Consider the following 15,839-nt stretch of genomic DNA (forward strand, 5'->3'; position numbering starts at 1 on the left):
GACTCTCTCATTTGCCACTTCGGAGTACTGCTGCCTAAGATTTCCTAATTCATTAATTCCCATGGAATCTAACGACATTCAACGCGTGGATTGGGAGCCCAGACCCCCGTTTCCCTGGGAAGGACGAATCTGCACCTCGAGCATGTCAGCAGCAGAGGGCGCTGTGGCGCAGCCCTGCTGAAAGGCAGCGCCAGGGAGGCGCACCCAGGGCGGTGGGGATCGGTGGCTTGCGGATGCTACTTAGGACAGCTCTGGGAGTCTGTCCAAGCGTGGACAGTGGCCTCGTGTGGCCTTCCCGGCCCAGCTCACCTGGAGTGACTGTGGGAGGAACGCTTCTTGACCTTCTCGTAAGGCTCATCTAATGAGGACTCGCTCCACATTTTGGGCTTTATGGGCGACTTGTCATAGTCGTTGCGGTGATAGTGCATCTGCCTGAGTCCCTCCAGGGACTGCGGAGGGGGCGGCCGGTTGTGCGACGGTGGCCGAGGAGGGAGCCCTTTGTGAGGGGACTGTAAGGGGGACAGTGTGCTGGTGACCTGAGAGTCTTCTGCACAAAGAGGAAAGAGAGGAAGTGAGCAAGGGTCATCCTTCCCGCCTACCCCCCCACCAGACGCCACCGCCCTACCCCAGCTCCGCCCAGACATCAGCCGTCAGCGGGCACGTGCTACAATTTCACTCTTTTACCCTCAGATCAGTAAGGAAAGAGCCCCTGGCAGGAGCAAGCCTGCGATGGGAGTTGGGGCCCATGTGAAGCAACAATGCCCCTTGGGAGGTCGGGGGTCTGACACATGGGGAGGAAGCTGATCACAGGCGATGCATCGACCTCAGCTAATGACAATCTATACCTCCCCCGTTACAGAGGAGTCTCCCTCAAACGTTCCCGTTTCCTCCCCTGCAGAGACTGGGGCCCACAGAGGCCACAGGCTGGATCTCTGATATTCAAATCATGCCCCCTGCTCCCCTGCAGGCCTGTCCTTTCCTCCCACCAGTGTAATGAATTAAAATATGACAATCTGATGGCAAATAGCGGGGCCGAGACAACTGGGTAAATACCCCGCCAGCCGTTCCCCACATCAGCGTCAGTGATTATTATCCTTGCAGTTATTATGATGGCTAGGAGCCACGCAGATCTTTCATGTTCTCTGTCTGAATCGCCACTTACACTGCCCGCCTGAGGTTTCCCTAAAGGGCAAAAAATGTAACTGCCACTCAACAGATCTCCACGTCATTAATGCCTTGACCTCCCCAGGTTGGGTTTAAATCCATGGGAACCTTCTCAGAGATGCTTCTGGGTTTGGAATCCCTTCTTCCCCGCTGTGTGGTGGTGGTGATGATGGGCTGGGGGGAGGGGACGGGTCACTTCTGTTTTTGTAAGAATTTCCCAGGAAAAGATTCTGAGAATCACTAGGGTTTTAGAGGTCAATGGGAGACAAGAAGACAGTTTCCTAGGCCTGAGCAGGCGTGTAAAGGGACATCTCCCCTTCACTTTCACTGTTTCTCGGGAAGGTGCGGAGGCGTGTTTGCTTCTGCCTGCCCCCAGGCTCTGCTAGCAGGTTTCAATCTTTGTGACCCAAACCAATGGCCACCTCTTTCCTCCAGAAATTATAAATACTCCAAAGGAAACTATGCGTGGTGTTTAAATTGTCTGTTCAGGTTAAAATGTGGTTTTGGCCACTAAAAATGTAGAACACCATTCACGATCACCTTAAATCTTACCTCCGGGCCACAGGACATAACAAAATTCCAACAGACGTGTGTTTCTGTAGCTCCCACCCTCTCTCAGCCAAACAGACGACCAATGGGAAATGAAAGTATCACAGGGAAGCCGGCACCATGTTGGTCTGGCTCCTGGCTTTCCACTGGGCTGTCCCACACTACACACAGCTTAATCCCAGTTCCGAGTTCTCAAGCAGGAAACAGACAACCTACCATCTTCTAGAACTAGGGCATCTGACAGGGAACTGTCTTCACTGGCAATATTTCCATCTGAGAAGACAAAAAGCAAAAGTCTATGAGGTGAGCACATCCCTTAGACAAAGCCCTGTCTGTGAAAAGAGTGGGTTTCCCGCCATCCCATACCCTCCTCTCTCAGAAAAAATAACCATGAAACACAGTCAAAATGCTGTTGGGCATTTCTTTTGACAGTCCCTGTGGTGGGTCATGACTCACCCCCCATCCCCGACACTGCAATGTGCCCGGTCTTTGTTTCATTGGCGACAGCAACGCTCAGCAGTTTCATATCCGATATAAGGGCCACCTGGCCTGGCCGAGCCACGTCATCGCCCCAGCCCATCTCAGGGCGTGTTCTGACTCAATCCGAGGAGGTGAACTGCCGTTTGTTCTACACAAGCGAGCGGAACTAGGGCGAGGAGCTTGGCTTGGCTCCTGTGGCAGTAAATGGCTTCTCAATAAACTTCTTGAATCAGCAGAGAAAACAAGCTTCTAAATAAATACAGCTTCTCTCTCCAAAGCCTATTCTCATAGACACTATGCAATTAACCATGAGAACACACCCAGATGGAGACACAAAGGGAATCCTCCCCCTGTAACAGCTGGGGAAACTGAGGGACGTCTAGGGAGGCGTGGTTTGTCTGAGGCTGCGCTGCTCTCCTGGCTAAGTCAGCAAAAGGTGCCGGGTCTTTAGATTCCAAGCTTAATGTTTTCTCTCTTCAAGTAACAAACCAGGCTAAGGCGAGGAAGAACATGAATCACTCCTCCAATTGAAGTGGGCGCGTCGTGTGATGAAACGTTATTTCAAGGAGGCAGCAAAATGGGGAAGGTACATCCTTGAGCGGTTAAAAACGAACGGCTGCGGGCATAGATGGGACCAAGCTGGTCAGAGCGATTTACAGACTCTGCCGGCCGTCCTCACCGAATGGCCAGCAAACCACGCTCTTTTGTGGTCGACCAGCAGGACCTCCGTCCCTCCGGTGCCCTTCCCAGGCTCTGTCAGCCTTGCTGACGTTTCCACAGTGCTGGGACCCCCCCCCCCCCGCCAAGTCCCTTCAAGGGGGCAGAAGGAGGTCCCAAGAGGCATTAGACAGAGGAGGGCTGGCTGAATGCAGCTCTGTTAGGGAAAGTGACAAAGTCTTGGCCAGTGACAAAGGGGCGAGGTGGGGAAGGATAGTTATTCCAAATTACCTAGAGCAGAAGGATTTTTTTTTATGATCCCTCTCACTTTTAACTAGGAATTCGCCTTATTCATATCGCTTGATGAACTGTGAACAATTAGGAGACACGACCTTGACTAGCATCTTGGAGTCACCAGTAAATCATCCCTCCCCCAGGATGCCCACATTTTTAGGTTGCAGCAAAATATATCAATATATGTAACGGTGGTAAAATACACATAATGTACAATTGACCGTTTTAGCCATTTTTACTGTACAGTTCGGTGGCATCAAGTACATTCACATCGTTGTGCAGCCGTCACCTCCATCCACCTCCAGAACTTCTGTCATCTTCCCAAACTGAAACTCCGTCCCCATGAAGCAGTAACTCCCTGTTCCCCTCTCCCAGCACCCCCTGGTAACCTCTCGTCTACTTTCTGTCTTCCTGGAGCAAAAATATTTTAAATGTGTATAAACTATGAAAGAAGACTTGATATATATTTAAAAGAATTTGGTAAAAAATAAGCTGTATTCAGGGAACTATATTAAATTATCCTGTAATAACCTATAAGCACCTGAAAAAGAATACACGTATCTATTCTCTTGGGAATCACTTTGCTGTACACCTGAAACTAACACAGCATGATACAACACAACTATACTTCTATTAAAAGAAGAATTTGCTGACTTAAAAACAAAAAAAAGGATCATAGTTGGAGAGACTTGACGGTTGGTGGTGAATTCTGGGGTATTTCCTACTCGTGTTCACCGAATATAATCCCCACCCACTCCTAAACCCTTCTGATCAGAGTTTGGGGCTCTAGACCACCAGAGGGGGGCAGTCCAGTCCTCCCTAGCTTAAGCATTGGGACAGGAGCCCCTGGAGACAGAGGAGGGCTGCGGGGATGCTGGCCTCAGGGTACCTGAGCCACCCACCTTTCCTTCCAGACCTGGGTAGGGTGACCAGGTCTCTGAGGACCTGGGAGCCTGGGCTGGCCCCGGACTCAGCTCCCGGTGAGGGTTGAGAGGAGTGTTCTCCCAAGAGGCCATCAAGAGGAACAATGATCATTTGATTTGTGTCATCCCTTCTTTCTAGTTTCATTTTATGGATGGAAAAATTAAGGCACAGGGTAGTTAAGCAGCTTGCAAGGTCGCTCAGGGGGCTGGGCTTTCGGTTCATGCCTTGGACGAAGACCCAGTCCTCTGAGGGTCGGTGGAGGGAGGGCGGCACCCACAGTGGGGAGTGGGCTTGGCACTGACCTTCGATGATCAGCGAGGCCCGCTGGGTGGGTTTCTTCCCAGACTTGACGCGGTTCTCGTTGATTGCGCTTTCAATCTCCTGCAGCTTCTTCAGTGCATTCAGGTAAGAGGTCTTCCTCTGCTTCTTCAGTTTTTTGCTGACGTTAGGGTCACTGGCCAGGCGGCGGGCAGCCTCCGTAATCTGGGACTGAATGGCAAACTCCCGCTCCAGGCGTTCCAGCTCGGCCTCCTGTGAGAAGCAGACCACACGTAGGGGGATGCCGAGCGGGGTGACACCCGTCTTTCTGCCCCGCGCCAGGCCAGCAGCCTCCGTCCCTGGAGGCCAACCCGGCCCCGCCCCGCGGCGGCCCGCCCCTCCGGTCCGCGGCAGCCTGGACCCTGGACACGCCCACTTTTGAGACCCTCGGCCCCTGTTCCATCCTGGAGACACGCACTGTCCCTGAGAAGCGGGGAGCTTCCTTGTTGCAGGCCTGGGGGTCACTAGGGTTCATTTCCAAGGTCTCCAGCAAGGCTCTCAAAGACTCAGCCTTCCTGGAGATCCAGAGCCCACTGGGTTGGTGTTTCCTTCCCATTTGGGGCAGAGGGGATAGCGCTATTTTCAGAGTGGCCTCTGTCGCGCTTTGCTGTGGGTTTGCTAACAGGGGGCTCCCATGGGTGCCCCCCTGCACACACGCCCTCTGCCTTTCGTTTTTTTTTTTTTTTTTTTTTGCGGTACGCGGGCCTCTCACTGATGTGGCCTCTCCCGTTGCGGAGCAACAGGCTCCGGACGCGCAGGCTCAGCGGCCATGGCTCACGGGCCCAGCCGCTCCGCGGCACGTGGGATCCCCCAGGACCAGGGCATGAACCCGTGTCCCCTGCATCGGCAGGCGGACTCTCAACCACTGAGCCACCAGGGAAGCCCTGCCTCTCGCATTTTCAGCCCTTCATGCGGGGCCTTGCCCGCACTCACTCACGCGTCCTCTGGAAGCTCTTTTCGCAAGCTCCGGCTGTCTGCTCACGCTTGCCTCTACGTAAAACTCCCACTGGTGACCAGCGGCCGCGCCCCAAGTGTGGACGGCCGGTGGTGGAGCCGGGTCCCCTGCTCCTTGGACCACTCTTAGGCACTCCCTCCTCTCCTGTGTGCCTCCCCCCCTCCTCTACCCCTCACTTTGGCAGAAAGGAACCCATAGATGAACATTCCGTCAAAGGGAGTTTTGGACCCGGCAGAACCGCAGCTGCGGCTGCCAGAAGATGCCTGGTGGACCCAAAGGATGAAAGCAGCGCCAGCGTATTAGCGGTGGCTTCTCTGCGGCTCAGCTGGTGCCTTTTTCAAACGCCGACCAGCGAGGCCAGCGGAGCCCAACCACGCATCTTGCTCTGGGGGGATCCACGGTCTGGCTAAAGCCCAAAAGGAACGGATTTAACCGCGGAGGAGCAGATCACCAAGTTCGCTGGGGCCAAGAGACCTTCCAAATTACAGGCCGATACAACAGCCTCGCCTCTCAGCCCCACGTGCCAGGCTGGGTGCCTCCGTCAGGTACAAAACTCTGAGGTGGACTTCACCTCCTCTTGAGCACTGAAGGGAGGGGGCCTAGGGGTGAGAGCGGGAGGTGAGCATTAAAGGAACCATTATTAACATTAAGGGTCTAATAAACTCCCCAGTTCCCACAAATGCCCGCTGCGTTTCTTCCCTGGAGAAGAGTGGCGAGGTGGACTCCTGCCCGGGGCCTTGAGACACACAAGTCACCAAGGACAAAGGCTCGCAGCTGCTCGCGGCTGTCAGGGCAGCCCTGGCCCAAGACGCCGACCCGGGGTTCTGTGGGAGCCCAGGACAAACGCTTGCTGCTTAAACCGAGCCAAGGACGAGGCTGGCAGCCCAGCTGCGCAGATGGCTGCCTGCCGTGTGAACAAGGACGTCAAGGGCATCCCGAGGAGAAACAGGCATTTCCCAGCGGTGTCTGCAGGGACGGGTGAGGAGACAGGGATGCAGCGGGATTCTCAGGGAGCGTAAGTCATCTTTCACTGTAAAGTGTGAAGGAGGCGGAGGCACCACGAGTAGGTGTGATGGGACCTTGGGAAGAACACGGGGTGCAGGCGGGTGGCGCTCATACATGGGGGTTCTCCCCCGGATCCTTTAGTGCAGGTGTCTGCCCAGCACAAGAGGACTGGAAGCTTCCAGGCAATTCGGATGACAGCTGGGTTTGAAAAACACTCCACCAGATGGTTTCCTAAGTCCCACCGGCCTGCACCCCAGTTCTGACCCCGGTAAAGTCCCAGGCCCAGCCCCAAGCCCAGCACGCCTTCTCTAACACCTCCTCATGTTTACTGAGCGTCCAGCAGGTGTCAGCGCCGAGTTGAATATTTTCCGTCCACTGGCTCTCTTAATCCCAGCGACAGCCAAAGAAATGAGGGATCCGAACTTCATTTTACAGAAGAGGAGAAAAGCGCCTCCAGAGCTGGGTGAAGCATTCTGGCGCGTCCAACAGTGCTCCCAGCACCCGGGGATGGGGACCTGCTATCACAGATCTCAGGAGACTGAGCCACCCCTTCCGCTGTCTCCAGGGCACATGTGTTCCCCTCTCAACTCAGCCGCATGCTCACCCACTGCACGTGTCATGTGAGAACATCGGTTCCTCTCACTTTATAAAAAGACTAAATACGCACTGAATTCCTGTCTCCACTGGCTTCGATTCCTGCCCTTTTCAGCCCTCTGCTCGATAGCATTGTAATGAGTAACTGTATTCGGAATAAATTTGGAAAGGCATTTCCTGGACGTGCCCCCAGGGCCTGAGGTGTGCCTGGCCTTGAATTTCTCTTGGTTTGAGACTGGATCACTTATTAACCAGCTGGAGACCCAAGGCTCGCCTGCCCCCAGATCGGAACTCTCCAGTCCCAGCCCCCACCGAGGTTTAGTCCAAAGAGGGTAAAGTGAGGGGTGCTTTGGGAAGGCGCAGCATTTTGCTCAGGCTTGGGCAGTGATGTTAGCAGCCGGGTGGGGTTAGGACCACCGAGGCCAGGCCCGACTGTCTTTCCCCAGCCAGCGGCATCTCTGCACCTGCTGGCGTGCCCTCAGTGTTCTTTCTTCTTTGGTCATTTTCTGTCATAGATCAGACAGTACGCTTGGCTCTCAGTGACAAAGAGCTGGGAGAAGAACACGTGAGTGTTATGGACTCTTCTCCCATTAACTTTGCTGCTTGCGACAGGCCTGTCGACGTTGACACACAGCCGCCACAGAAATCAAAATGCTCACAAATTAACGCAAGGTGGCCAATCCAACCAATGGGAGCCGCATACTGACCAAGCAGTGAACTTAAGGTAAAAGGAGAGCAACTCAGGAGGAGAGAGGAAATGGCATCCGGTAGAATGGAAACATCCTCATAGAACCCCGATACATCCTCGTAGAACCCCGAAACATCCTCATAGAACCCCGAAACATCCTCGTAGAACCCCGAAACATCCTCGTAGAATCCCGAAACATCCTCGTAGAACCCCGAAACATCCTCGTAGAACCCCGAAACATCCTCACAGAATCCCGAAACATCCTCACAGAACCCCTAAACATCCTCGTAGAACCCCGAAACATCCTCATAAGATGCCGAAACATCCTCATAGGATCCCGAAACATCCTCGTAGGATCCCGAAACATCCTTGTAGAATCCCGAAACATCCTCATAGGACCCCGAAACATCCTCATAGCATCCCGAAACATCCTCACAGAACCCCAAAACATCCTCGCAGAACCCCGAAACATCCTTATAGAATCCCGAGGCACCCTCACAAACGGGAAAGTGAGGCGGGTGTAAGAGAACCCAGCCACAGAGAGAAGCACGTACCTCTCCTTTGGGCAGGATTTTCTGCTCGTCCAGTTTGAAGGCTGTCCCGATTCTTCTTCGAACAATGGGTGGTTCCTCTCCTGGATCCAGGGGATACTCCACGGGCAGTTTTCCCGTCAGCTCCTGCAGAAGTGTGACAGCACGAGGGGACAAGGAGTCAGAGTGGGGCACACGACTGGCTTCTAGGACATACACACACACTTCAAAGCACAGATTCAATGCACAGATTCGAAACCATAATCTTACGCAATACAATTTCATTTCTCCAAAAACGCAGGAGAATATAGTCCTTCCTTTCCAGAACAGAGGCACTTGGAAAAGATTCTCCCCAAAGTAAATTCCTGTCGGGTAAATAAAATCGCTACTGATTTTCATCATAAAAACCCAAATTTCATTCACTTGTTAATTTCACACGTGTCTGGCATGTCTACCACGAACCTGTTGAGGCCACACAGCCAGTAAGAGCAGAGGCAACACGAGATCTCTGGTCTTTCCGGCTCCAAACTCTGTGCTTATCTCACTGCACCAAATAGCTGAGTTTAAAATGGGTCTTTCAAATGAGTTTTCTTAGGAAGCGTGGTATCTATATGGCAAATTCCAGAAAAGGGCCTTATAATATAATCTAGAAACTGAGAATGAGTAATAATTATTCTACTCTGGCCAGATGCTCAGGGAACAGGCTGAGTTGAAGAGACATGAAATGTGTACAAATAGGAGTTTCAGTCGAAACAAAATATAAACCATATTACTGACAAGGCCACTTAAAAAAAATCTGGTGTATGTGCGTTTGGGGCTCTGGGAATCTAACTGTTTTGAGTATAACGGCAGTGAATTTAGTTGACAGACCACCGTGGTGACGATGGTCCCGGGCAGTTGCTGAAAGGTCTGTGGGATGATTCAGCGTTAGAATTAGGCTTTATATGAGCAGCTTATGTCTGGGCTCAACAGAGATAAAATCTGAGTCAGCAGCTAATCCACGTGGTAGAGCCCAGGCGTCCAATGCAAGGAGTCACTTCCAGGGACCAGAAAACCCTGGGAGACCCACTGCCTGCCTCCAAGGGACCGGTGGCCCTTCCAGGCAGAGCTCAGCCCTGGTCTCTAGTCCCAAATCAACACAGATGTTGCACAAAGACCCAAGGCAGGCTCTTCTCGGGAACATCCATCGCCCATGCAGAAAGCAGCTTCTGTGCCGGGCAGCCTCGTAAGGGCAGGAAAGCCCTGATCATCAGATTCCACGGGCAGTCTGACCTTCTAACAGGAGGACTGACATGGCTTCCCTGTGCCACTGCTGTGTGTACACATTGGCGTGTGTGTCTGTACACACTGGGGCATGTGTGTGTCGGGGGGGTACACCCGGCATGTACCAGCACACCCACTCGCTGCGATCCTGGGCCTCTTTCCTCCTGCGTTCAGGCCACTGGAAAAAGACCTCTTGGACTTTTTATTCCTCATTGTAAGCATTTCAGAGCACAGTGGCCAACTCTTTGAGTATGAAATGCTCTGCAGTTTTCTTCCCTGTTTTTTCTCTTCTTTTTCTAAACGCGGTTCGAATGTCTCCCAAGTAGTTGTGTGTTTATTCTGCAACATTTTATTTGCTTCCCTAAAAGTCTGCCTATAAATAACATACTGAGGATTTTATACTATTAGGACTTTCTTTTTTACTTTGAAGCTTACAAAAAGGAGGGGAAAGTTGTTAAAATGGCCATTGATTTATAACTCCAAAGAGCCTGTGGTTTTCTAACACAACATTGCAAATCAACTATAGTCTAATACAAAAGAAAAATTTTTTAAAATCTATGAAAAATTTAAAGGCTGTCTCTGTTTGTGAATTTAAGCTACTACAACGTGAAAGAAATACTGAACAGCTGCACTAGTAATTACTGCAAATTGAGAATCTGTATTGTCCCAGCAAGAGTACCAGACCTCCCTAGAATAATGAAATAAAACTTTAAAGAAGAAGAAGAAGAAAAAAGTCTGTGGTTTTAAAACAAAGTATCTTTTTCAAAAATGAAGCTACTGATTTTCCACCATCTGCTTGGAGGTATTTGAGTCCAGGCCTTGATTCTCCATATTTAATCTGACATCATGTGTAACGAGAGCCGCCTGGGGAAGGAGGAATTTAACACACTCTTGGGGAGGGCTCGGCCTGGTTCCCTTTCTCTTCTTATGTTGGTTATATTTTGCCAGATGCTCCCACAGCACCTCCTTCTGGCTGCCCCACACCCCAGGGGACAAAAAGTACTGCTGGATACCCTTAGCTGAGGGGGGTGTGTGTGACACAGAAAGAGCAGGACAGAGTCAGGACAGAAGTTCTCCTGTCCCCTAACCTCAGAGGAGTCAGGAGAATGTGGCCGGCTTCTCGTGAAGTTTCTTCTGCTGCTCAAGTTCTGTTTTCTGTGTCCAGGAGCTTTGTTTGCGTTATTTTGCTTTTATTTTTACGAGAGGCACAGAGACCTTCACTAGACGTGTTAACCTTGCCCGGACATGTTTCGCCAGTTTTCTGATGCTGAATCCCTGCTGTTTAGGGATGCTGCCTTTATTAAAAACACAACAAGGCTTGACAAATTATTAAATGCAGGCACCCACACCCATGTTTTCTCATGTTTTCTCCTTCCAGCGTATTCTTTACAAAAAGACTGCTGATATTAACAGTATCTCAGAGCACATCCCCCAGCCGGGACAACTGCTTCCCCAAGATTTGCAAAGGATTTGCGCTAATGTGGGTCTGCTTTGAGCGGCTCCGGTTTGAATCAATCCAGAGCATAATTAAGCCAAACTGAACTGTAATATGGTCTCATTCTGTGGCCCCTTGTTTCATTCTTCCTGGGGCAAGGCATTAGGACTGGGGGGAGGGGAGTAGAGCTCTTCAACTTAGTTTGGGAACCTCTTTCCGCTTCCCTTTCTGAACTGTTGACCAACAGAGCTCCTTGTAATGTTATATACAGAACACTCTCTCTCCTGAGGGCTCCCACCCCATGGTGTGTGTGTGCATACACACATACGCACAATAACGCGAGATGCATTAAAAAATCAAGTCTTCAAACATGATAACAAGGAGTTGTGGAATAAGCAGAAGGTGGTGGAAACAGATGCTCAAATAAATAGAGACAGTGACCTGCCACAGTCTCTAAATCCCAATGAGACATGAGCCTTGTGTATATATACACTTGAGGAAGCATTGCTTTGCCTAAAATTAAAGGATTTTTTTAGATGACTAGGCTAGGATTTCATTTACAAATAGCTCATGTGGCCCAATATCCAAAAAACAAACGATCCAATCAAAAAATGGGCAGAACACCTAAACAGACATTTCTCCAAAGAAGACATACAGATGTCCAAAAAGCACATGAAAAGACACTCAACACCGCAGACAGAAATGCAAATCAGAACTACGAGAGGGACTTCCCTGGTGGTGCAGTGGTTAAGAATCTGCCTGCCAACACAGGGGACACGGGTTCGATCCCTGGTCTGGGACAATCCCACGTGCCGCGGAGCAACTAAGCCCGTGCACCACAGCTGCTGAAGCCTGTGAGCTCTAGGGCCCGTGAGCCACAACTACTGAAGCCTGTGAGCTCTAGGGCCCGTGAGCCACAACTACTGAAGCCTGTGAGCTCTAGGGCCCGTGAGCCACAACTACTGACGCCTGTGAGCTCTAGGGCCCATGAGCCACAACTACTGGGCCCACACGCCACAACTACTGAAGCCCACGCGCCTAGAGCCTGTGCTCCGCAACAAAAGAAACCACCGCAATGAGAAGCACGAGCACCGCAACGAAGAGTAACCCCCGCTCGCTGCAGCTAGAGAAAGCCCTCAAGCAGCAATGAAGACCCAATACAGCCAAAAATAAATAAATAAATAAATATTAAAAAAAAAACCCCACAATGAGATATCACCTCACACCAGTCAGGATGGCCATCATCAAAAAATCTACAAACAATAAATGCTGGAGAGGGTGTGAAGCATGTAATTCCTACTGTTGGTGGGAATGTAAATTGGTACAGTTACTATGGAGAACAGTACTAAGGTTCCTTAAAAAAATAAAAATAGAATTACCATACAATCTAGCAATCCCACTCCTGGGCATATATCTGGAGAAAAACTTGGTTCAAAAGTATACATGCACCCCAATGTTCACTGCAGCATTATTTACAATAGCCAGGACATGGAAGCAACCTAAATGCCCACCAACAGATGAACGGATAAAGAAGATGGGGCACATATATACAATGGACTATCACTCAGCCATTAAAAAGAATGCAATAATGCCATTTGCAGCAACATGGATGGACCTGGAGATTGTCATACTGAGTGAAATAAGTCAGGCAGAGAAAGACAAATATCATATATTGCTTATATGAGGAATCTAAAAAAAAAATACAAATGAACTTATTTACAAAACAGAAACAGACACACAGACTTAGAGAATGGACTTATGGTTACCGGGGGGAAAGGTGGGGGGGACAGATTGGAAGTTTGGATTGAAATACACACACTGCTATATTTAAACAGAAAAGCAAGAAGGACCTACTGTAAAAACAAAACAAACAAACAAACAACAGCTAAAGGAAAAAATGCATCATCTACCAAAAAAAAATGTGAAAGATTCAGCAGATCATGAGTTTTGAAGGGGATTTTATATCAAGTGAAATCCTGATTTCCTTGTTGATCCCCAAAGGTACTCCTCACTATGATTTCCAGAGATAAATCTGAAATACACTCAAGAGAAACAAAAGCCACCACAAGGATAAACTCGGGCACAAGAGCTTAGGAAGCTGGCAAAGCATTCCATCCAGCGTGGGAACTATCATATGAGGAAATGCTTTATAAACTATGGGGCACCATGCAGATGTTGCTGTTTACAATTGTTATTATGACGGTTATTACTACTTGTCATTTGGCCCCTAGGGGGGTCCCTTTTGGGATTCTGCCAGGACCCACTTTCACTGCCGTCAGAGTGTTTTCATTATGGTCCAAGACTCCCGCTTCTGACGGGGCTTATCCCGGGGGCTGGGGGTCGTCAAGAGAAGAGGGCTGGCTCCCCTCTTATGCCCTTTATGACGCCTACCCTTGCCTTTTATAAATACGTGAGGACAGACGAGGGCACAGACAACACAGAGTCCCACAGGACGAACCAGTGATGCTTACGGCTTCTCGGAGGCAGAGTCTCTTCAGCTCTTCCAGCCGCTGGCGAAGCGTCTCCTCCAGAGCTTCCTGCCTGGATTTCAAGGCTGCCAGCATGTCTTTCTTGGCCGACTGCGAGCTATCTGATTCCTGAGAACCTGTCAATTAACAGTGGGGTTACTAGGCCAGCTGACGAGGGGACGCACATCTGGACCACAAAGGAACTGAACCGGAGCCCACGCTGTGACTGTGGGATTTACCCCAGGAATCAAGAGAGTGTGAAATAAAACAGGTGCTCCGAGCTCCAAGCGTGAGGAGCGGATTCTCAGCACTTGGGTAATTTACAGCTGGTCAGAAGGACAGGCGGGGAAATTTACACGCCTCTTTGATTAGCTTAAGATATGTCACACACCCATTTTAATTTCACTAGCAAATTTTAATAGACTTTTTATACCATGAAGGGGAAAGTCAAGTTTAAGCCAGCCATTTTAATACAAAGTTTTAATCTTTTCTATTTAAAAACGCTTATTTTTGCTTAGTACAAAGATAACGCATGTTTGTCATAAAAATTTTGAAAATGTAGACATGTATGAAAAGAACCCATAAGCTAGTCACCCAGAGATAACCACTGTCTTGCATTTTCTTTTAGCCCTTTTGCCTAAGCACGTATATTTTAAAAATAACATTAAATTTGTATTGTAGGTTTTGAACTCGAGACTGTACCATGAGCACATTCCCTCCTAATAAAAGTTACACATATTTTTATATGCAGCACAGAACTATCCGCTTGATGATTCAAATAGCAGACTGCTAGATAGGAAACCTTTGTGGAAGGCAAACCGTAAACCAAACAAAAGGAAAATATGCTGAAATGCCAACTGGAGAGATTTAGGGTAGACCAGAGAATCATTTCTGGGCTGCAATGTTTACATTCTGAAATAGGTTTCCTGCAGTGAAGCTATGATGCCTTTTCTACCTGGATGGCTAGACAAGGCGCCTTGGCTCCCTGAGAAAGGAAAAGCCGACTAGTGCTTGCTTCTCGTGTCCGTGGAGAGCGGGAGTCTTAGAAATGGATGGGCGTTATTGGGTGTGCCTTCAAGGGCTCACATCACGCCATCTGCAACAGCATCAAACGACAGCGAATACTTAGGTATTCATCTAATGGAAGATGGACAAGATCTCTACAATGGAAAGTATAATGCTCGGCTGAGAAAAACGAAAGACCTCAAGCAAGACAGCGAGGTAGTCTGGTCATGGATTGGAAGCCAGACGTTGTCATGATGTCAATTCTTCAGGAACTAAATCAGAGAATCATTGCAATACCAGTAAAAATTCTAGCGGGATTTGTTGGAGGGAGGGGTAGGAACGGTATTTCCTTAGGAGACATTTCGGCACAATTCAGGGAATGAATGACAGATTTGACAATGATCCAGTCAGAATTCCCAGAGTCGACTGTTCTGTTTCTTCCAGTGGTTAAAGAAGGCGTCTCAGAATCACAAGACTAGAAAGGACTTCTATGCTTTGGTATCAAAAACTCTGTGATGGGGACTTCCCTGGTGCTCCAGTGGTTAAGACTCCACCTTCCCAACGTAGGGGGCCGGGGTTCGATCCCTGGTCAGGGAACTAGATCCCGCATGCCACGACTAAAGAGCCCGCATGCCGCAACTAAAGAGCCCGCGTGCTGCAACAAAGATCCCCCAGGTGGCAACAGAGTTCCCGCATGCCGCAACTAAGACCTGGTGCAGTGAAATAAATAATATAAAAAAAATACAACAAATCATCCCCATCAATATAAGATCTGACTCTTATTTAGGCTCTGAGCAGGAATCCCCATAGTCCCTCAATTACCAGGCACCTAAGTTCTTATAACCCTAATCTTCAAGAATTCTCAGTGTTTACGTACAATACATTTTGACTAGTTCTAGCTTGAAATAGAGGATCTCCATCACTGTGGGAATGTACCATCTTTATGCCTCCACAGTAGCTAATAAATATTAGCTTGAATAAACGAATAAATGTTGTCAATCGTATGGGTGGATGCTATAATTAAGTTGTATCTCATCTCCGTAAAGAAATCTAGTACCTGTAGGTTGTTTCTTTATAGAGTCGACCTTCCAAACTTTTAATCATTTTTGTAGCGCTTTTCTGGATTTCGTCCTGCTTCAATCACGTGTTTCCAAATTCAACAGCAAACTCAAACGAGAGCTTGACCCTCACGAAGCCTCCATTACCTCATGGTTCTCATACTAAATCCACATGGTGTCATACTCACGTGACACGTGGTTGGACATTATTGCAGGCTCCCCTTTTTGAAATGCTTCAGGTTATCTACCCCCATGTCAATTACCCTGAGCTTATTAGTCCTGAACTATCTCCAGTCCACATTCATCTAAGGTAACACAGCTAAATCATTCTGAATCTTAATCTTGTTCCCTGAGTCACAGTCACAGGTGAAGACGCAGGAAAATTTAACGAGCTACGCTCTATTATTCCATCACCTAAAGGATTAATAAGAAGGTAAAATAATACTGGAAGG

The 15,839-nt window shown here is 49.2% G+C and overlaps 1 protein-coding gene across 3 annotated transcripts in view; it reads right to left on the bottom strand.

Annotated features, from left to right (window-relative positions):
- Positions 1–15,839, bottom strand: part of FRMD4A (FERM domain containing 4A) — a 233,384-nt gene that overhangs the window by 21,662 nt on the left and 195,883 nt on the right. For all 3 annotated transcript variants that reach the window (XM_060006260.1, XM_060006259.1, XM_060006261.1), the window contains exons 15-19: positions 13,328–13,461; positions 8,183–8,305; positions 4,371–4,599; positions 1,930–1,986; positions 310–547 (exon numbers count right to left, since the gene is read on the bottom strand). In XM_060006260.1, coding sequence (XP_059862243.1) covers positions 310–547; positions 1,930–1,986; positions 4,371–4,599; positions 8,183–8,305; positions 13,328–13,461 — 781 coding nt within the window. The remainder of the gene's footprint in view (positions 1–309; positions 548–1,929; positions 1,987–4,370; positions 4,600–8,182; positions 8,306–13,327; positions 13,462–15,839) is intronic.

Source organism: Delphinus delphis, chromosome 2 (assembly GCF_949987515.2).
Source record: "Delphinus delphis chromosome 2, mDelDel1.2, whole genome shotgun sequence".
In the NCBI taxonomy this organism is placed as follows: domain Eukaryota; kingdom Metazoa; phylum Chordata; class Mammalia; order Artiodactyla; family Delphinidae; genus Delphinus; species Delphinus delphis.